The sequence below is a fragment of the Vigna umbellata genome, chromosome 8 (genome assembly GCF_029865625.1).
Source record: "Vigna umbellata cultivar VRB3 chromosome 8, Vumbellata_1.0, whole genome shotgun sequence".
NCBI classification, from domain to species: Eukaryota; Viridiplantae; Streptophyta; class Magnoliopsida; order Fabales; family Fabaceae; genus Vigna; species Vigna umbellata.
In genome coordinates this window covers 3,893,663-3,917,357 of record NC_142172.1, presented here as the reverse complement: position 1 = coordinate 3,917,357, position 23,695 = coordinate 3,893,663, and the positions used below count along the sequence as shown (strand labels likewise).

Genomic DNA, 23,695 nt, shown 5'->3' with positions numbered 1-23,695 from the left:
TGCACAGACCACGATTCCCAACAAAGTTGCAAGAAAGCATAATATGTTTGTCTCAATATTGTAAATGGATTTAATTCCTTAGAAATTGACTGCTATATTTGGAGTGTCTAGTATCATTGATCACAAAAGGCAAAGTAAACATTAAAAACATAACTATTGACAATATTAATTTCAAGACTTAATATATTTATTAAAATACCAACTGGCATAACAACATAAAAAATAAAAATGATCATAAAACTATCTGAAAATAAAATATTGCTTTTAAATTCTCTCTGAAATCTAATAGTGTAAATAGATTAGTATTAATATATTTAATTAAAACTAAACTTTAATAAAACAAAAATCAGCACTTAGAATCAGCACATATATTTGGATGTCCATTACCGTATAGCCAAATTTACTCTTAGAAGTTGATAGTTAAACCACTTAAAATTCAATATTGGATTTGGGCATATTTGATTACCTGGATTGATATTCGGGCAGAAAATTTTACAAGACCTTCTTCTGTAAGCTTTTCAGATGAACTTTTTCCTCGAACACTTTTTGTTACAAACTTTGTAGATTCCACACCTTTATGCCTTTCAGACAATCCTTCGTCAAAGTGCATCTATATCAATAAGCAGAGAAACAAATAATTATTAACAAATAATAACATAAGTAAAATAAGATTATTATAATTGCTATAATGAAATGTCTTTTTATGATTTGTTGCATTATTTTCTTAGTAAATTTATAATAATTTACAAGTAAAAGGATACGAGGATAGAAGGCTTCTTTTGGCTTTGTAAGTCAAATAAGAAGGTTGTCTGCATAAAAAGAATGCTTTACAGAGTTCTTTATGAATTATGTGTCCATGTAAACAATAGTTACAATGGCCCATTTAGCATCCTTTACAAGTTCTTTATGAATTATGTAAGTTGAATTTGAATTATGTAAGTGGAATTTGAGTGTAGGACCTCTAGATCAGAACCTTACACGGCTTATTTCATTTACATGGCATTTCACTTTCATTCAAGCATTTAAAGTGGATCAGATGAGAACTTGTTAGGCAATTAAAGGTTTACGTGAGAAGGGGTAAAAAAGGGATGAAATAAGTAGTGGGAGACGGTGGTTAGTTGGTTAGAAGAGAGAGGGAATATAAATAACAAACAGTTTAAGGAGAGAGGGTATCGAATATTATTTTGGGAATTGAGACTGGACCTCTTGGCCAGTGGAGGAAGGGAGGCTTCCTTGGGGAAGAGATAGACACCTGTATTCATCTTTTTCTACACATTACAGAGGAAATAGAAATACAGATACATGCATATTCCTTTATATTGTTGAGTGTGTGTATTTTTGCTACTGTTCGGTTCCTTGTATAAAGGAACCTAACAAATTTGGTCCGACCTGCTGGATCAGTTTCGGAGAGGAGAAGAAGGAGAGGTAGCGAAGAAGCATGGAGGGGCGAATGGGGCGATGGAGGCGACAATGGAGGAATTGAAGGCAGAGGTGAGGGCGATGACTCTCGCTTTTCAACGAACCTCAGGAAGACGTTCCAGGAACCATGATCGGAGCTTCGCAGGGAGCCGCGACTCCGTCAATGCTAACCGTGAACGAAGATCACTAGAGAGTTCGGAGGATGAGTCGAAAGAGGATGGAGGAGATGTGCAACGAAGTTGGATGAAACGTGTTGAACTTCCAACGTTCGAAGGAACGGACCCCATGGGCTGGATAGCGAAGGCCGAAAAATTCTTTGATATCCAGAACGTGACAGAGAGGGAGAAAATGAAGCTGATATATATCTGTATGGAGGGAGGCGCTAGTTATTGGTTCCGTTTTTGGCGGAAGAAGACTAGACACCCAACTTGGAGCATGTTCACTGCCGCTCTAACACGGAGGTTTGGAGGCTTAAACAGGGGCTCTGTTTACGAAAAATTGGCTGCCGTGCGACAAAGGGGAAATGTCGATGAATATATACAAGAGTTTGAAGTACTGGTGGCGCAAGCAGCCGGAGTGAATGAGGAACAACTTTTGGGATACTTCTTCGCTGGGCTGCAAGAAGGATTAAGAAATCTGGTGAGGCCGCATGACCCACGCGATCTGTTGACGGCAATGGAGCGAGCACGCGACGTCGAGCAAGCGAGTTCTGTATCGCGAGGTAACAGCGGAATGGGAGGAAAAGGAGGAGTGACCTGGGGAAAGTATTCCTCGAGCTCAGGTACTGTCGCGAGGACGGAGACCTATCGCGGCGCGTCGGAGGGATCGGTAAATGTCGGCGGGGTCGGCGGTGGATCGGGAACGAAGAAGGAAGGCGTTTCTAGCAATGTAACCGCCCGAGCGGGTAGTAGCGGAGGAGGGAATACTCAAGGAAGAGGAGTAAGATTGTTGCCTTATCCCGAATATATAAAAAGGCGTGAAGAAGGGCGTTGTTTCCAGTGTGGAGGCCCATACAGCCCGGGCCATCGGTGTGCTGAAAGGAGTATGAGAGTGATGATTTTGGCGGAAGAAGGTGAAGAAGAAGGAGTCGAAGAGAAGATCGAAAGGGTGAACCCGATCGAAATGGAGGCCCCGGTGATGGAACACACGGCGATGGAACTGTCAGGGTTGTCTGCCGGAGGACTCACCCAATCGAATACCATGAAGATGCAAGGATGGATGAAGGGGAGGAAAATTCTGGTGTTAATAGACAGCGGAGCTAGTCATAGCTTTATATCCACCAGATTTGTGAAAGAATTGGGTCTGGAAAGCATTGACACCCATCCCTATAAAGTGTGCTTAGGTGATGGGCAAAAGAAAATAACCAGTGGATATTGCACAGGGGTTACCGTGAAATTAGATGGGCTGGAAGTTAGAGATAAACTATATCTCTTTGAGTTAGGCGGTGTGGATGTGATATTAGGAATCACTTGGTTAGCTTCCCTAGGAGAAATTAAAGTGGATTGGGGACACCTAATTATGAAGGTGGAGGTTGAAGGGAAAATAGTGGAGATAAAAGGAGATCCCACTTTAACACGTCAAATGGTGACACCCAAAGTTCTCTTAAAAGAAAAGGAGATAGAAGCCATGACTCTCGTGTGGAGCTTAAGTCAAGCAGAAGCGGTGGAGGGAGAGGGGAAAACAGAGAGATGGACACCGACTCAAGAAGCAGGGCTGAAGCAGATTTTGTCAGATTTCGAAGGAGTATTTCGAGAACTTCAGGGGCTGCCACCTAAGAGGAAAGTTGATCACCGAATACCCTTGAAGGAAGGAACAGAGCCCATAAGTGTCAGGCCATACCGCTACCCACACCTCATGAAAACAGAGATAGAGAAACAAGTTGAGGAAATGTTGAAACTCGGTGTGATTCGTCCCAGCAATAGTCCATATTCAAGCCCAGTAATATTAGTGAAAAAAAAAGATGGGAGCTGGAGATTTTGTGTAGATTACAGGGAACTTAATAGAGTCACAGTAGCGGATAAATACCCAATACCAGTTATAGAAGAACTGCTGGATGAGCTTCAAGGGGCAAGGTATTTTTCTAAGGTTGATTTAAGGGCTGGATATCATCAGATCAGGATGAAAAATGAAGATATTCCTAAGACAGCCTTTAGAACGCATCAAGGGCACTACGAGTTCCTCGTTATGCCTTTTGGGTTGACAAACGCCCCTGCCACGTTCCAAGATATGATGAATTCTGTCCTCAGGCCATTTTTGAGGAGGTGCGTGTTAGTTTTTTTTGATGATATACTAATATACAGTAAATCTTGGGATGAACATATGCAACATTTACAGCAAGTTCTGGAGGTGTTAGCACAGCAAAAATTATTTGCTAATAGAAACAAATGCGAATTTGGGAGAGAACAAATTCGTTATTTGGGGCATAAAATTTCAAAGGCGGGAGTTGAGATGGATGAGGAGAAGGTTTCTGCGGTGACAACATGGCCTGAACCAAAGAGTATCAGAGAGTTGAGAGGGTTCTTAGGTCTGACTGGATACTACAGGAGATTCATCAGAGGGTATGGGAAGATCGCTCAACCTCTCACCAACCTGCTTAAGAAGGGGAAGTTTGACTGGTCTCTTGCAGGGGCAGAAGCAATGCAGAGACTCAAAACAGCAGTCACCACGGCTCCAGTATTAGCTCTACCGGATTTCTCTCAAACCTTCCAGGTGGAGTGCGATGCGTCGGGCACAGGTTTAGGAGCAGTTTTGTCTCAAAACAGAAAACCAATAGCTTATTTTAGCAAAGCTCTTTCCGAAGTGTCACTCACCAAATCTGTTTATGAGAAAGAATTGATGGCTTTGGTGTTAGCCATCCAACACTGGCGCCCCTACCTTTTGGGCCAAAGGTTTGTTGTTTATACTGACCAGAGGAGCTTGAGATATTTGTTGGAGCAACGTATTACTACTCAAAATCAGCAGAATTGGTTGGCTAAATTACTGGGGTATGAATTTGATATTGTTTATAGGACTGGGGCATCCAATAAGGTGGCGGATGGGCTCTCAAGAAAAGGGGAGGAATTGGAGGAGGGAGAAAAAGTACTGCACATGATATCTAGACCTTATTGGTCCAATTTCCAGGAAATTATGGAAGAGGTTGAGAAGGATGCAACTCTAAAGAAAGTGATGGAAGATATAAGGGCAGATCCGAATTCACATCCGGCGTATACCCTGGAACATGGGACATTACATTACAAGGGGCGGTTGGTTCTGTCAGCACAATCTTCCTGGATACCAAAATTATTAACAGAGTTCCATAACATGGTCACAGGAGGGCATTCAGGAGTCTATAGAACATATAGAAGGGTGGCACAATCCCTGTATTGGACAGGAATGAAGAAGACAGTCACCGACTATGTGGCTGGCTGCCTAGTATGCCAACAGCATAAGTACTTGGCATCTTCACCAAAAGGTCTCTTGCAACCTTTACCCATTCCTAAAGCAGTATGGGAGGACATCAGTATGGATTTTGTGGTAAAATTACCTAAATCGCAAGGATTTGACACTGTACTTGTGGTGGTGGACAGACTCAGCAAATATGGGCATTTTATCCCCATTAAGCATCCGTATACAGCAAGGTCTATAGCTGCAGTATTTGTGAAAGAGGTGATTAGATTACATGGTATACCTATGACCATTGTTAGTGACAGGGACTCAACATTTTTGAGCATCTTTTTGCAGGAGATATTTAAATTGCAAGGAACACAACTTAAGATCAGTACTGCCTACCATCCAGAGACAAATGGACAAACGGAAGTATTAAACAGGGTACTCGAAACATACTTACGCTGTTTTAGCTCAGAACAACCTAAAAGTTGGAGTTTGGTGTTACCGTGGGCAGAATATTGGTACAATACCAGTTATCAAGGGGCATCTAAGTGCACACCCTTTGAAACTGTTTATGGCAGACTTCCCCCCACACTCACACGATTCATCCCTGGGGAAACAATGGTAGAAGTAGTAGCCCAAGATTTGCAGACACGAGATGAGGCTTTACAGCAACTGAAATATCATCTGGCCAGGGCCCAAGCCCAGATGACACACTTTGCCAATAAGAAGAGGGTGGAGGCCAAAATCAAGGTAGGGGATTGGGTATTTTTAAAAATCAGACCACATAGGCAAACATCTATGCCAACAAGACTCCATCCGAAGCTATCTGCACGATATTATGGTCCTTTCCGCGTGGAGCAGCAAATAGGCCCAGTCGCCTTTCAGCTACAGCTACCAGAAACAGCAAAAATACATCCTATTTTCCATGTGTCCCAGTTGAAGTTAGCTATTGGAACACATTCAGTTGAAGGCACCCTCCCAACTGAATTGCAGGATGACAACCCACGATATACTCCAGTGAAGGTGTTACAGCGAAGGAACCAGCAAAATCAGGGGAAGGAGATACCCCAAGTCCTCATACAGTGGCAGGAGAATGATATTGAAGGTGCTACTTGGGAGGAGGAGCACTATATCAAACAGCAGTTTCCTAACTTCAACCTTGAGGACAAGGTTGATAATGAGGGGGAGGGTAATGTTAGGCAATTAAAGGTTTACGTGAGAAGGGGTAAAAAAGGGATGAAATAAGTACTGGGAGACGGTGGTTAGTTGGTTAGAAGAGAGAGGGAATATAAATAACAAACAGTTTAAGGAGAGAGGGTATCGAATATTATTTTGGGAATTGAGACTAGACCTCTTGGCCAGTGGAGGAAGGGAGGCTTCCTTGGGGAAGAGATAGACACCTGTATTCATCTTTTTCTACACATTACAGAGGAAATAGAAATACAGATACATGCATATTCCTTTATACTGTTGAGTGTGTGTATTTTTGCTACTGTTCGGTTCCTTGTATAAAGGAACCTAACAGAACTCCACCATTTACATTTTATACTGAATATCAGAAGAAACAATCACGACAACTTTTACTATGATTTACTTACCAAGCCATATAAATAGAGGTATTTGGATTATACTCCTCCAGAGTACATTGTTTGTGTATGTATCTTCCCTGTAAACATTAGCATCAGAGAGAATTACCTAAATTCAAATTAACAAGGTAAAAAACAATAACATTTAACTTGATATAAAAGAAGACAATAACAATGATTTAAAATATTAAACAAGGGTGAATGAAGCATTCTTAGTGGTAGTTTATCTAAGCAAGAGGATTACCGAAAAAGTAGAAGTTTGCATGAATTGTTCATTACAAGCAAAAATCAACAACAAAATCATAACATAATTAATTCAAAGAAGCAGTTTCATGTGTCATACTTCAAAGTGACCATTGAAAGTGCATATCAGAATGGTTATATAAACTTAAATCAAACTAAGATTATTTAATTGGATTTTCCTGGAGTTAGTTACATGGAAAACTAACTCTTTTAACATTGAGACTAAGGTTAGTGAAAGATGTTGTTGAGGTTATTGAATGAATAAAGTGTGGCAACATAACCAAGGTGAGAGTTAGAAAAACATGATCAAGGAGAGGATACATTTTCTTTATATTGATTAAAGGTAGTGTTAAAGAAATTTGACATGGTGGTTCAAAAACAAAGATATACTCTACATGTTGACCATGAGCTCTATAATGGGCTCTATTTAATGTACACTTTCATGGGTCTCTATCCACAAATATTCAAGATAAAGAACAAAAAAGATATAGAAATCTCATTCGTCAAGATTTAATTGAGATAAAATTACTACAAGTGATGAAAATCCATATCTTTGCATGTACATGTCTTTCTTCTGCAAACTCATGTAATTAACTGTCATCTGTTACAATTTTGGACAGTATAATCAGAGTGTCCATGTCTTGGTGAATAATACATACAAATGATAAAATAAACATGAAACAAATATTTTAGTTACTCCAACATAAAAGTATTTATGCTCTAAAAGAATTTCATCTAACAAATAAATAACAAATTAATATCTTCTAAATGACAATTATATCTTCTACAATGATATTAAGGCAACGATTACTAGGTTCAAGACCTGTTGATGACAAATTTATGAACATCGAAAAACGGCGCCAAAAGCTTGTTTAACCCTCGTCAAGTGTGACCGAATCGTATCAAGTAATAAACTTGGTAAGACCAAGTATCGTTCTCCCAAAGGACTCACGACCTAGTTAGTTATATGATTTGTTGATTATTTAAGACTTGTGAACAATTGATTATAGGTTTCAAATGCAAAAGACAATAAGTAAACATGTATGCATGAGTTTGATCAATGGAAAAGAGGAACACAAACACTTGAACGAATTAAATGGATGAGTATGTTGTTGGGGTAATCAATTTCATCTTATCCACTCTCATATATTTTAGGAATTCATCATTCTTTTCATCAATGTTAATGCCACTCTCTAAATCACCTTGCAAGAAGGCCTATCCTTAATTACGAATTCATACAATTCCTAGCATCCCTAATATTTAATTCTCAAGCACAGAAACTTAAAGGCAACCAACCCTCATATTCCTATGTCTAGGCAATATGCTATTGGGAGAATTTCCCCGGATCTAGATTTCCCCGTATGTTCCCATATCGACAAAATCAATAATCATGACATCGAATGAGTTAAACAATGCATGCTTTGAGCAAAGAAGAAAAACCCTAACTAATGATGAAAGAAAGCATATATCTCAAATAAGATGTTTAAACACAAAATTCCATATATGAGAGCTTCAAAAGATTACATTGATTCCCCAACAACAATACAAAGTTTAGTTCACCATATTCATGGTGAAACTAGACGAACAATAATGAAAGAATGAAAGAGATAGAAAAACCCTAGAAAGATGAGTAGGTAGCCTGAGCATCCAAGATCTTCCTCCAAGGAGTGGAAAAGAGAGTGTTTGCTTCGTCTCAGCCAAAGATACAAACCCTAGGACGTCCTAAAGGTTATATACTATTCTAAAATATACAGAAAATTAGGCCCAAGCCCAAAATAGTGCCGCTCAACGGTAAACTACCGCTCAGCGGTAAGTGCATGAGTTGATTCTTCCCCTCAGCGGCATTTTCACCCCTCAGCGGAGCCAACGGGATTTCCTGAGTGCCGCTCAGCGGTAAACTACCGTTGAGCGGTACTCGCGACTTCTCCTTTTGCACTTTTTGAGTTCTTTTTTGATTGCATATCTATCCTTCTTCACTTCTTTCACCATATTCACCTTAAAACCTGCATAAAACACTGAAATCAAGCATAAACCTGTCCAGCTCTCTTATTTCCAAAAATATGAACAAAAGCATGATTCCAAGCTAGTTTATAAGTGTTAAAGGTTGCTTTTAGTATCAATTTTAAGCATGAAAATAACAGTTTTTCAACTGTTATCACAACCCCAAACTTAGAACTTTGCTTGTCCTCAAGCAAACAAGATGTAACTCAATCTTCTACCAATCAATACAATGGTTTACTCCATTCAAAAATCCTCTTTTCAAGATAAGTAAAAACTTCAATTAAGCTCATGACAAAGACTTCAATCAAGACATACACATGCTTTAGTGTTCACAAAGTCACTTAATATCCAACAAATGCTATTTTTCATGAATGATCAATCAACTAAGCATGGATGTTCATGTGCTCATGGAATATTTCCTCACTAAGTAAAGTGTTTCACTCAAACACAAGTGTATAAGAGGTAATCACTCATTCACTCTACTATCACAATGTCACATGAATTGACTTTTCCTTTCATTTAACCACAATCAAATAAATTCACAAGCATGCATCATCGCAAGGACTTTTCAATGGCTTATAATGTGGCTGGGCTAACAAGAAAATTGGTTTTTCTAGATCACAAAACCCTTGAGTTAAGAGAATCATATAAACACAATCGTTCTTACTTTTCCCCAACTTTCTTTTGCATTGAGCTTTGCTTTTTCTTTTCTTTTCTTTCTCTTTTGCTTTCTCTTTTCACATACTTAATTCTTAGCTCTTAGCTCAATGCTTTCAATTTCCCTTTCTATTTTCCAACAACCCCAAACTTGAACATTTATCAATACCACAGAATCTTCTCGTCTTAACTCAAGATAAAACTTTTCAACGAAGGTTTTCAAATCATGTTCAAGGCTAAGGGTTCAAATGATAGAACACATAGTGCTCTCTTTTAGTGGCTAATTTCATTTGGCTAATACAAGGGTTACCAGCAAATGACCTTGATCATATGATGCAAACAAGAAAGTAATTCAATCATAGAAAACCTGGGCAAAGTCATTCATGCTTTCAAAGTAATAGCATTCATTCACACAAACTCTGGAGCTCAAAACCTCACATATAAGCTCATTCACATTCGACATACACATCCTGCTTAGTATCATAATCACAATCACAACATCATGCATTTGTTCACAAAGCTTGTGAATCACCTGTATAAGCATGTAATGTGCACATCTCAACATCAATCCATATCAAAGCATCATCAAGCATTACTTATCAAACAATCACAATCATAAGCAAACCATCATAACAGACAAAGTTTCCAATTGAGTACAACAAACCCTATTCTAAAAACACAAGTAAATAAGTTCAGAACATAAAACAAAAACATAAGTCCTGCTCTAGTTATGTTAGCTTTCATCAGTAAATGCTATCTCAACTCCTCATCAATCTGAGCTGTCATCTGCATCATCCTCTTCTTCCTCATCTTCGACATCCTCAAATGCATCATCCTCATCATCATCAACATCATCTTCATCCATCTCCATAGCTGAAGCTTCAGCTGCTCCAGCTCTACCTCCTTGTACCTGCTCTTCTAGCCAAGCTACCACATTATGAAACTCCTCCATAGTCCACTTGTGTGCTGGAGGTGTATCATACATTCCAACAATCATCTCAGCAGTAGCCACCTGCCCTCTGTGGATAGACTGTAACTGTGCACCTATAAGAGACATATACATGTCCCTCATTTGGAAAGGTTCTGCTTCATGTGTCTCAACAGATGCCTAACTCTGTGCTTGCCCTCTTTCTCTACGAGTATGGCGTGGTGGAACTGGCTGAGCTGCCTCCTCACCTCCACAATATTGTCTGTAATAGGCCTCATCAATTGCTTTCCTTGGCCTTTCAAATGGTGGAGCAGAAGTATCCACCCCAGCTATCTTGCAGAGGTGTGTAATCAAAGAAGGATGTCCTAAGGGTGCTTTGCTGTTTGTTGTGTTAGCACACACCCTTATCTCATCAGCTATTACCTGTCCAATATTGACATTCAAGTTTCTGATCGCACAGTAAAGGAGGAGTGCCCTGTTAAGAGTGATGTCTGACACATGAGAACATGGCTGAATGTTGGCATGAGAAAATGTCATCCAATACTTTGCAAGAGGAGTCAAGTTAGTCCTCCTAATGTTCACCACAGAGCCAGTTCTATTCCTCTGAAAATGTCCTCCAGATACACATAAAACTCTCTCCACATCATCAAAATCAGTGCCTTCTTCCATACATAGAGCAAACTGGCACTGTTCACCATCCCACACAGTACCCAAGAAGTTGTTGATGGAATCAGGATCATACCTAATAGCATGGCCTCTGACATAGCCTAGGTAATTCTCAGCCGGATAATCACCAATCTTCCTTGCATTGGTGTAGAATTCTTTCACCACAACTATATTAGCAGGTGTAGGGTATGTGGCTAGCTTCCCCTAATCATTTCCCAACAATTTCTCTCCAAATGAGGAGCAAAGTTAGGTATCATTCCAACCTTCCTCTCCATAAGGAGTCTCCTATCTTGGACCACCTTAAAGTGCTTCTCATGTTTGCGAGATAGGAACCTACTAGAATGGGGTTGTTCTGGTTCCTTTTCTTTTCTTTTGGATGCCATGGTTTTCACTCTTTTGCCTGAAGAGAATGTCATTCCTACATCAAACACAGATTACAAAACCACAAAACATGTTGTTAATCATTAGTAAACCACAAACAACACCTTATTTCGAAGCTAAACCACCGCTGAGGGTCAAAATCACCCCTCAACGCCACCAGTGCAGCAATCCAGTACACAACTCAACAAAAATAACATGTCTATCAGAGTGGCGCTCAGCGGCAATTTACCCCTAAGCGGTGACTTTGCAGGTTGTTGAAAAATGCACTTCTAACCTTTCCTAAATCCACCCACATGCAATTTTTAATCTTCTAGATCAAAATCACTCAATTCAATACATCAATTAAATCATCAAATCATGCATATAAATCAAAACCCCTAAAAATTCATGCTTCAACAATCAAATTCATACTCAAGAACCCTAGAATGAAAAATGCTTGACTTACTTGGGTGGAGATGTGATAACAGTTGAAAAACTGTTATTTTCATGCTTAAAATTGATACTAAAAGCAACCTTTAATACTTAGAAACTAGCTTGGAATCATACTTTTGTTCATGTTTTGTGAAATAAGAGAGTTGGACAGGTTTATGCTTGATTTCAGTGTTTTATGCAGGTTTTAAGGTGAATTTGGTGAAAGAAGTGAAGAAGTATAGAGATGGAATCAGAAAAGACATAAAAAAGTGCAAAAGGAGAAGTCGCAACTACCGCTCAGTGGCAGTTTACCGCTGAGCGGCACTTAGGAACTCACGTTGGATCCGCTGAGGGGTGAAAATGTCGTTGAGGGGGAAGAATCAACTCACACACTTACTGCTGAACGGTAGTTTACCGCTGAGCGGCACTATTTTGGGCTTGGGCCTAATTTTCTGTAATTTTACGAATAGTATATAAGCTTTAGGTGTTCCTAGGGTTTGTATCTTTGGCTGAGACGAAGCAAACACTCTCTTTTCCACCCCTTGAAGGAAGATCTTGGATGCTCAGGCTACCTCCTCATCTTTCTAGGGTTCTATCTTTCTTTCATTCATTATTGTTCATCTAGTTTCACCATGAATATGGTGAACTAAACCTTGTATTGTTGTTGGGGAATCAATGTAGTCTTGTGAAACTCTCATATATGGAATTTGTTTTAACATCTTATTTTAAGACTTATGCTTTCTTTCATCATTAGTTAGGGTTTTTCCTCTTTGCTTAAAGCTTTCATTGTTTAACTCATTCATTGCGATGATTATTGATTTTGTCGATATGGGAACGTACGGGGAAATCTAGATCCGGGTTATTTCTCCCAATAGCATATTGGTTGCCGTTAAGCTTCTGCACTTCAGAATTAATTATTAGAGATGCTAGGAATTGTATGAACTCGTAATTAAGGATAGGCCTTCTTGCAAGGTGATTTAGAGAGTGGCATTAGCATTGATGAAAAGAATGATGAATTCCTAAAAGTATATGAGAGTGGATAGGATGAAATTGATAACCCCAACAACATACTCATCCATCTAATTCATTAAAGTGTTTGTATTCCTCTTTTCCATTGATCAAATTCATGCATACATGTTTAATTATTGTCTTTTGCATTTAAACCCTATAATCAATTGTTAACAAGTCTTAAATAATCAACAAATCATATCGCTAACTAGGTCGTGAGTCCTTTGGGAAAACGATACTTGGTCTTACCTAGTTTTATTACTTGATACGATTCGGTCACACTTGCCGATTCTTAAACAAGTTTGTGGCGCCGTTTTTCGGTGTTCATAAATTTGTCATCAAGATGCTAGATGAATGGAGAATGATTTCAAGCTATGAAGAAAAATGATGCTCTCTTCCAACCCCAAACTTAGATGGAAAACTAGTGAAAAAGTGAGTGGAAGGGAGATTTTCTCAAGAGGGATAAGGGAAAAGTTGTAGAGAACCTTTTGAAAAAGTATGTAGGAGTGTGTGTGCAGAGAAGCATCTAAAAAGAGAGGCCAAGGCGCAACTTAGGGTATAAAAATACCCTAATGGGCTCGGGTTCCGCTAAGGGGCAACCTAAGCCCATTCTACGACACTATCGCTCAGCGGCAGTTTGCCGCTCAGCGGCACTTTCGGGAAGTGCTCTTCTTCTTCCTAGCTTAACCTAGGTGCCTCCTATACATGCCCCTCACTTGCTCCCTGCACTTAAATTCTCAGATCACTCATGCAAATCCCTATCATGCAACTAAAGTATAACAAACAAAAATATAATCGATCAACTGGGTTGCCTCCCAGGTAGCGCTTGTTTAACGTCACGAGCCTGACCCAAAATCCACCAACACCTATCAGTAGGTGTAACAAACCTAGTATCTTTCAGTAGATAATTAACCACCTAGCATCCTTCAGTAGATGCTATGCCCCAAAATTTACAGAAGTAATGTCCGACTGATAAAAGTTTACAAAACCAAAATAAAATCAAAAGAAAAATTGTCTTCAAATCACTAGAATGCCTTCCAGCAAGCGCTCTTTTAACGTCATTAGTTTACAACTCTTTCTTCTCGGTCTTGGAGCACCACTATACCTTCATCCACATCAATGATGGCTTTGGTCATTTTCATAAACGGTCTTCCGAGAATAATGGGTATCTTTTCAGTCTCCATCTCCATCACCACAAAGTCTACCAAGAACTGTAGTTTGCCTACACTAACTATAATATCCTCTGCTATTCCATAGGGTTTCTTTGAGGATCCATCTGCCATTACTAAATTAACCTTTATAGGCTTCACATCAACATCACCAATCTGCTCAAGTAAAGAATAAGGTATCAAGTTAACACTTGATCCTAAATCAAGTAAAGCCTTCTTTATCCTTTTTTTCCCTATTGCGCATGGAATGGAGAAACCTCCTGGATCTTTTGCTTTTGGAGGGAATGGCTCCTTTTTAATAGCTTTATACTTCTTTGTATCATCATCTCTACGTCTTTTCTTCGTAGAGACTTCTTCCTCAGGTTTTGTATAAACTACAATATGTTGTAATATCTCCTTCCAAGGTACATCATTGTCCACCATATTGAATAATTCTGTAAAATCAAATTGTTTCTCATGATTTATTGGAAAAGGAAAAATATCTTCACTCTTTATCTCTCTTCTCTCTCCTTTCTCTTTTCTCTCTTCTTTCTCTTTTCTCTCTTCTTTTTCTTTTTCTTTCTTTTCTCTCTCTTCTTTTTCTTTCTCTCTGTCTAACTCAACTGTTTCAACATTTGCACTCTCCAACACTTTACATTCCTCCCTAGGGTTAACCTCAATATTAGCCCCAAAATTTTTGTCAGGCCTTTCTTCCAACTGCTTGGTAATCTGACCCATTTGAATCTCCAAGTTTTTAATAACAGCTTCAGTGCTCTTTTGAGAAGATTCAGTTTTCTGTATAAATTGCTGAAGAGTTTCTTCCATCCTTATTGATCTTTCATTAAGTATAGAAATCAGTTGCCATAAGGTTGGTTGTTGTTGTTGCTTGTTAAATTGCCCAGTTTGTCCAGCTTGCCCACTTTGTCCTTGACCAATGTTTGGGTGTGGTTTCCACCCTTGATTGAAATTCCCCTGACGGTATGGAAATTGATTGGCCATGAAGTTAACATCCTCTAAAGCTTCTGCTGGAAAGGCGCATTGACCATTGATATGGTCACCCCCACATAATTCACACATCTGTTGTTGAACCTGTGCAACAGTCTTTAACTCTTTTGGCAGTTGTGCAAGTGTTTTTGTGAGAGTCTCCAATTGTTGGGTTAGTATCTTGTTCTGTGCTAGCAAGGCATCATTGGTTTGTAACTGTAGAACTCCTTTTTGTTGAATAGGAGCTCCTCTTCCACTGTTTAGCTCATTATCATTTGTAGCCATGTTTTCAATTATTTCTGTAGCTTCCTCCGGAGTTTTCCATTTGATATTTCCTCCAGCTGAGGCATCAAGCATCATCTTGGTTTGTGAACCAAGACCTCCAAGGAAGATCAGGACTACTTCCACTTCGTCAAAACCATGCGTGGGAGTTTTTCTTAATAGGCTTTTATATCTGTCCCATGCATGACCTAGTGATTCCTCCATGCCTTGCCTGAAAGATGAAATCTCTTGCTTTCCTTTATTTACCTTTGATTGTGGAAAGTATTTGTTTAAGAACTTTGTCACCATTGCTTCCCACTTTGTAAAGCTTCCTTCTGGAAAAGAGTTCAACCAAAGCTTAGTGTTGCCTCCTAATGAGAATGGAAACAGGCTAAGTTTGATTGCTTCGTCCGGCGCCCCATTTATCTTTACTGTGTTGCAAATCTCATTAAAAGTTTTGAGGTGCTCATATGGGCTTTCGTGAGACAACCCATTAAATTGGTTACTCTTAACCAGTTGGATTAATGTCGGTTTCACCTCCATATTAGCTGCATTGACCCTTGGTCTTGCTATGTTATTGAAATGCTGAGGTCCAGCTACATTAGTGCAATCTACAAGAGTTCTTCTGGCATTATTATTCTCCATCTCCTCAGTGCTATGGTTAGAACCTTGAGGTGATGGTTGTAACAGAGTTTCCGGAGGAGGAAAAAGTTCTCTACATGTACGGATTATTCTCCTCCGTCTACTCTCGTCTAAGTCTTCAAGAAGAGGTTATGAGGTTTTCTTGCTCTAGTTCGGATTGCTTCCTGCATATACAAGAAAACAAATCCTTAGAAAAATTGGTTAGCACAAAAAGATATAGAAGAAGATATAAGATCAGAGATAAGAAGATAAAATAAAAACAGAAAAAAATAAAAACAGAAAATAAAAACATAAAACCAAAAAAATAAAAACAGAAAATAAAAATAGAAAACAGAAAAATAAAGTAAAATAAAGTAATAACCGAAAAAAAAATAAAAACAGAAAATAAAATAAAATAAATTAAAATAAAATAAGAATAAAATAAAATAAAATAAAATAAAACCCGAAAAATAAAAACAGAAAATAAAAACAGAAATTCAAATTTCAAAATTCAAAATTCAAGTCAAAGATAATCAATAATCACACAAATAAACTAGTTAAACCACGAATCCCCAACAACGGCGCCAAAAACTTGATGACAAATTTATGAACACCGAAAAACGGCGCCAAAAACTTGTTGAACCCTCGACAAGTGTGACCGAATCGTATCAAGTAATAAACTCGGTAAGACCAAGTATCGTTCTCCCAAAGGACTCACGGCCTAGTTAGTTATATGATTTGTTGATTATTTAAGACTTGTGAACAATTGATTATAGGTTTCAAATGCAAAAGACAGTAAGTAAACATGTATGCATGAGTTTGATCAATGGAAAAGAGGAACACAAACACTTGAACGAATTAGATGGATGAGTATATTGTTGGGGTAATCAATTTCATCTTATCCACTCTCATATTATAGGAATTCATCATTCTTTTCATCAATGTTAATGCCACTCTCTAAATCACCTTGCAAGAAGGCCTATCCTTAATTATGAGTTCATACAATTCCTAGCATCCCTAATAATTAATTCTGAAGCACAGAAGCTTAAAGGCAACCAACCCTCATATTCCTATGTCTAGGCAATATGCTATTGGGAGAATTTCCCCAGATTTAGATTTCCCCGTATGTTCCCATATCTCAAATAAGATGTTTAAACACAAAATTCCATATATGAGATCTTCAAAAGATTACATTGATTCCCCAACAACAATACAAAGTTTAGTTCACTGTTGAGAGGGTCGCACCTCACACAAAAGTTGATTGCAAAATTAATGCAGTATAGTTACTAGGAAGTGACTCCTAGGTCGTCTCTCAAGGACCAATATTGTGGGTTCAGTCTCAGATTTAACACGAACTAGGGGGTGTTTTGTAAGGTTTTGTGCAGAAAATTGAATTAAATTAAAATTGGGAGTTAAAGACAACTAACAAAATTAAAAGCTGAAAGTAGAAAACCGAATGATTCTAACCATAAGTGTTAAAACCGAACGGTGATATAAAAGACCGAACAGTCTAAAGCAATGACCGAACGGTGCACTATAATTGCACAAAAGTAAAAACCGAGCGGTAATAACATTGAGACCGAACGGTCTCCGAAAAAGGAAATGGGCGAACGGTCGCTAAATACCGAGTGTCCTAACAAGGAACAAGACAAGCCGAACGTCACAGAGCAACAATAATAAAAGGCAGAACAAAGATATGGACGAACGATCTCTAACAGTGACGTTAGAGACCGAACAGTTGTGCACCTAGGCCGAACGTTAAGAAAACAACAGATATTGAAAACTTAGCAGAAAAAGCAGAACGGTCTCTTAACATGTTAGAGACCGAACGGTACAAATTTAAAAACTGGACTATCTAAATGGAGAAGCACAAAACGTTGTAGAAATGAACCAGAAAATGCGGTGAACAGTAAATTGAACTAGTTGAACTAGAATTAACATGCAGAGCTGGAATGAAGAAAAACGAACTTTTAAACACAACTAGAAAACGTAAATCAAACCACAAACAGAGGCTGTAGTGAAAATAAGCTGAAAAACATAAATGAACAAAGTTGAAAACGTAAAATGGAAACAAAAATCTGACATAATTAAAATGCACAATTGGAAATAAACAATGAAACTGAATGAAACGAATTAAGCAGAGACGATACTCACAATAAATTGGAAAATGAAAGTAATTGGATCCAAAATCTAAACGTGAAAACGGGATTGGAAACGAAAGGTAATGCGTAAATGAAAATAACGATTCAACAACATCAAATAAAGAACGCAAAGTGGAAATTAGAATTTACATTAGATAATATTCAATACATGAAGATGAAGATGGAAAATGAAAACAAACCCAAAACCTCCTAAGGGGAGGAGGAAAAAGATGCTCCCAGGAGAAAACGTCTGGTGGCGGCTGGAAGACTTAGGGCAAGTGAAGGTGAATTTTGGGGTATATAGACCCCAAAAGACAAAACTGCCCTTCTAACACTGACGTGGCCACCCTCTTGAATTCCCAAATTGTGTTTGCAATATCTGGTCATCTCATCTGACCGTTTGGTTAATAAAGGATCCCACCGTTCGGTCACTAGAGGCTCAGGAGATGGTGTGTAGTTCAGTCTTTACAAGACCGTTCGGTCAACAACAATTGCTGAGACCGTTCGTTTTATGGTGCACGTCCTTTCGGTTTATGCTCTAGCTCACCGTTCGGTCACTACAATTCCATTCCCGTGCTCGCCCATTATTGGTAGCTGACCGTTCGGTTCAATGAAAGGTTCATGCCGTTCAGTTCAATGAACAAATGCACTACCGTTCGTTGAGGATTGTTCGGCCATTTAATGTAATCTTTCACAGACCGTTCGTTCAATCCTTTAGAAGACCGTTCGTTCATCTTCAGCAGATCTTTTTCAACCTTTCAACCGTGATTGTTCTGCACAAAAATGTGATTGAAATAATTAAGCCCAAATAATGCAAATTAAATAAAATAACAATTAGTCTTGAAATTGAGCCCAAATAATGAAAATGCAAGAATAATTGATAATTAAGCACAATTCCCTGACAAAATATGGTGCTGGAAGCTAAGTGTATAATGAAAAATGGTGACTCATCATTCACCATATTCATGGTGAAACTAGATGAACAATAATGAAAGAATGAAAGAGATAGAAAAACCCTAGAAAGATGAGTAGGTAGCCTGAGCATCCAAGATCTTCCTCCAAGGGGTGGAAAAGAGAGTGTTTGCTTCGTCTCAGCCAAAGATACAAATTTAGGACGCCCTAAAGCTTATATACTATTCTAAAATATATAGAAAATCAGGCCCTAGCCCAAAATAGTGCTGCTCAGCGGTAAGTGCGTGAGTTGATTCTTCCCCTCAGCGGCATTTTCACCCCTCAGCGGAGCCAACGGGATTTCCTGAGTGTCGCTCAGCGGTACTTGCGACTTCTCCTTTTTCACTTTTTGAGTTCTTTTCTGATTCCATCTCTATCCTTCTTCACTTCTTTCACCATATTCACCTTAAAACCTGCATAAAACACTGAAATCAAGCATAAACCTGTCCAGCTCTCTTATTTCCAAAAATATGAACAAAAGCATGATTCCAAGCTAGTTTCTAAGTGTTAAAGGTTGCTTTTAGTATCAATTTTAAGCATGAAAATAACAATTTTTCAACTGTTATCACTTGTAACACAAAGTGTATAAGAAGTTGAAATTGGACTTGGGATTTTAAACCATACACGCTTTATTATAACTTTATCCATTTGACTAGAATTGGCTTTAGTAATATATCAGGAAGAAATGAAGCTTAGTCGTGACTTAAAGATGTTCATAAATGGGAACATGGGGTGGTATAGAACATCTTTAGACAACCATAAATGTCCAAAATCAGAACCACATTATATATAGCAATTAGTCACGGGAAATGAAAGAGGAAAAATTGGATTGAAACACGGACTAAATAATTCCAACTGCCTCAACTATGAAACCAACATTGATGAAGTTGTAGAGTTTCTTGTTAATTGGGATAGTTGCAATATATACCATAAAAAGTTGTTAAGATTAATCTTATCTCATTCAATTTTAACTAATTAGATGGATTTTATTTGACTAGCTTACCTTCTGTGAAATGAAGGATGACTATCCTTAAGAATCTCTATCGGGATGTTATCCCTAACTTTAGTAAGTATACCCTCGTCTCCGCAATTCCTCCTTCATAAAGTTTGAATACATCTTCAAAATTGTCAAACTCATTAGGGTCCTGTTAAGTAAAGATTCCAACTCCAAGTTAGTAATAGAGTGCGTTAGAGGAGAACAACTCAACACCAAATCGAATCATTACCTTGAGATAATGGAGAAGCTAAACCTCTTCGAGAAAGGCTCCTACCATATCTTTTCCATCGTCGATGTGCTCCTCGCCGTAAGTGTCCAGATTTGGAGCCCTATGTAGCGGTTTTCGTGATACCCCTCGTGAAATTAGTTAGGGTTTTCACGATACCCATCTAATGAGAGCTCTGTCACGCAGCGGCAACAGTACGAACTTTCACGAGCAACCTACATCGAGTTCGTCAATGAACGGACCAAAGTAGAGAAGGCACGAGCAGTTGAGGTATTAATCTTCTCAAATTCCCTAAATTCAAGAATCCCACTTTGCTAAAGTTCTTATTAAGAAATCATAAGATAAAAAATAGAAAGAATGAACTGAGGTTGGTCGAATAATCAGCATTTTCTTACAAAAGCGCTCTCAAGTGATGTATATTTGTGTTATAAAAGATAGCGTTTTTCTAAAAACGTGCTATCTATTCATTTATTTTAAATTATAAATTAAAAAAATAATATTAATTATTTATAGACAGCGTTTTTCTAAAAAAGCGCTATCTATTATCAGAGGTATAGATAGCGCTTTTTTAAATAAGCGCTATCTATCATTTCGCATACTCATAGATAGCGCTTATTTAAAAAAACGCTATCTATTAAGCGCTATCTATCATCAATTTTGTAGTAGTAGTATACTTTCTTCATTCTATGAAGTAAAAATTATATCATGTTATCTATGTTAACAATATAGATAAGATATTAAACTCTATTAAAGTATTTTACAATATAATTTTATTTATAATTAGCACATAAAATTTGAAGTATTGCAACTATATTATTTGCTCTTATTCAAAGAAGAATGTCTTTCTTTCATTGGGATGTATGTATGAATGTGTTTCTTTTTTTTTTCCATTTTTTTAACACAATATAAAGAGACCTTTTTAGAGCTAAAGCAAAATAAAAGACAAATCTGCAACGCTTAATGTGGCAATGACACTGCTAAAAAAAATAAAATGCATCTTCCTGGAAGAATAGCCATGAAGATTCCAGCCAAGCCGTGACACCTCTTCACCCAAAATCCAAAGAACGGTGAGTGCACCAAGCTGAAATCAGCGCTTGCTGGCTGGACGTGACCGAGTGCATCTCTTCTGGAAGAAAGGAAATAATTGTCTCCAAAAATAAATCCCAGCACCATGCTGCTTCCTCCAATTAAAGTCCGCATTTTTCCCTTCCAACAAAATGAAATGCCCGCCTCCTTCCAGCACCTACATCAGCGCATCTTCCTATCTAAAAGTAAATAAATGATTTTAAGCAAAGCTAGCTGTTGTCCGTGTGCACATGTGCGCCTCCTTCTCCAAGACCAAGTGAATGTCCGCGTGTGCCACCTCTCTGCAATTGAAATTGAATTCTTCAATCACCGTACACTCCACTTCTTGAATGAAGTGCGGCTTTCATTTGCTGGCTGGAAGAATGTGCACACGGTGACAAAGTTTCTTTTTTTTTCTTTCTTTCTTAACGCATGGACCAAGAGCATTACTTGCTTTCACGCATTTCTTCTTCTTTTAGTACTTTTGCCATGATGAATATGCATTGATAGATTAATACAATTAGCATTTTATTTTTTCAGTTCACTCGTTGCAATTCCAATAGCATTAGATGTGTTGCTTCTTTATCCGTGCATTTCAATTGGTCAAGCAATTGGCATTTTATTTGTTCCTGCTGCAATGTGCATTTAACTTTTTAGCTTAAGCGTTACATTTCAATAGCGTAGATGAGTTTCTTTATTATCAGTTGCATTTTACTTAGTTTGCACACCTTGCTTTAGGACTGTTCAGTTTATTATTTCCGTTCACTATGTTGTCTATTCTGTTTGGCTTCTTTATCTTCCTACATTTCCAATTTCCTCACTTTCTTTAGAGACCGTTTGGTCTCAATGTAGGACCGTTCGATCTTCATGCTTTGTCCATTTATTTCAATGTTTTCAATTATGTTTGGTTGTATTTAATTTTCATTTTTAATTTAGTTCATTTCGAATCACAAAAACACTTTCAAACCCCCCTACTACGTGTTTGACCTAAGCCTCGAACCACATTTGGTCCTTGAGAGACGACCTAGGAGTCACTTCCTAGTTATACTGCATTCTTATTTACACATCAAATTTGTATAGGCCGGACAGCCCCAACAAATTTTAATTGGGGGAGATTCTGATTTTCTTTGTTAGTTTTTGTTTTCTGTGTTAAATTTTTTCTTTTCTAGGTTGTTTTTGTTGTGTTCTATGTACAGTTTTGCATGTTTCTCTTGCTTTCTGGACTTTGTTTAGGTTGTAGACTTGACCTTCACTTCATTGACACTTGGCTTGAAATCCTTGCTTTTCTTTGCTTGGGAAGATGATTATGATGTTTGAGAGGTTGAATTGATTGTGACATGACAAAGATACCCTGTGTGAGATTTGAGCCACTTTATGTCTTTCTTGTGTGTGATATGTCTCTTGATTGCTTGCACATATGCCTTGGCTTGACTCTTGTTGATAATTCTTGATTGATATGCATGTTTGGAAGTGATATAGGCAATTTTGTTCTTGAGCCTCTCTAGCCAAATAAGTCTACCTTGTTGTGATCATTTGATAACCCCTTTGAGCCTATGCTTCCGTTTTCCTTGTTTTGAAGCTCATACACTAGCCCTATGTGAAAAAACCATGGTTACCTTAACCTTAGGGAATTTTGGAGCTTTGGAAGTGTTTTGGGAACAATTGTGGTCTCCTTGGGGATTTTGATGAATTGGCTAGTTGGTTCCTCTTGTTTCATTTTTGTAAATATGTTGTGTATCTTGTCACTTACAATTGAGTCCTAAATAGAGAAAAGAAAAAGAGACAAGATGAGAAAAGAAAAAAAATACAAAAAAATGAGAAAAAAAAATTGTGAATAATGGAGTCAAGAAGAGGATTGAATTAGATGTTTGGGTGTGATTTGACTATGTTTACACTTGGTCCCCATTGCTCCTCTATTTCTTTTGGTTTGTAGCTTCTCATCCATATTTTATCCTCCCTTGTCCTTGGCCCCATTACAACCATGAAAAAACCTTTTGATTTGAGCATGCATATGTTTTGAGTGTTGATATTAGAGGCTCACCAAGTCTATTGTTGCTTGTTTTCTTGAGTGCATTGAGTTGACATTGTTTACCCTAGACCCTTGAGAGATACAGTGATAGTGCATTTGTGAGGTTTTGTTGCTTTTGATTCACCTATTGAGTTGATTGATCATTTTGCCATGTCTTGAATTGCTTGGATGATTTCATGAGTATCTGCTTTCCTTGATTCTGTGTTGGATATTTTCTACATATTTTCTTTGTCCAGATCCCTTGAGGACTGTGTAATTCTGTTTGTTTCCTTGTGAGTCTTTGTTTTCTGTGTGCTGAGGTTGTGTCATACCCCTGATATCCTCTGAACTATTCCTTGATTTGTGTCTTGATTTTGCCCAAGAGTGCAAAAGACTAAGTGTGGTCTATTTTGATGAGTCAATATTTTCTTCACTTAACTTAACTTATTGTGCTAGATTTAATCAGGGAATTGTGCTTGAATGTCCAGTATTTCCCTATTTTAACGTCATTAGCTTGACATCATTATGCTCAGTTTAGATTCTTGATATTGGCGTGCTTCTTGATTTCATCACACCAACATAATTTCAACAGCTTCCTAGTCACCACTTTGACTCTCCTAGAAT

At 38.1% G+C, this 23,695-nt stretch overlaps 1 protein-coding gene and 1 long non-coding RNA gene across 2 annotated transcripts; both read right to left on the bottom strand.

The window, feature by feature from the left end:
- Positions 1 to 471: 471 nt before the first annotated feature.
- Positions 472 to 20,383, bottom strand: LOC148193876 (uncharacterized). Its single transcript, XR_015781730.1, has 3 exons — positions 19,779 to 20,383; positions 6,387 to 6,454; positions 472 to 610 (listed from the first exon to the last, which is right to left on the bottom strand). It is a non-coding gene; the product is annotated as an uncharacterized LOC148193876 (long non-coding RNA).
- On the bottom strand, positions 13,731 to 14,894 carry LOC148193877 (uncharacterized). Its single transcript, XM_088096355.1, has one exon. The coding sequence runs from the start codon at positions 14,892 to 14,894 to the stop codon at positions 13,731 to 13,733; it is 1,164 nt and encodes a 387-aa protein (XP_087952481.1).
- Positions 20,384 to 23,695: the final 3,312 nt, after the last annotated feature.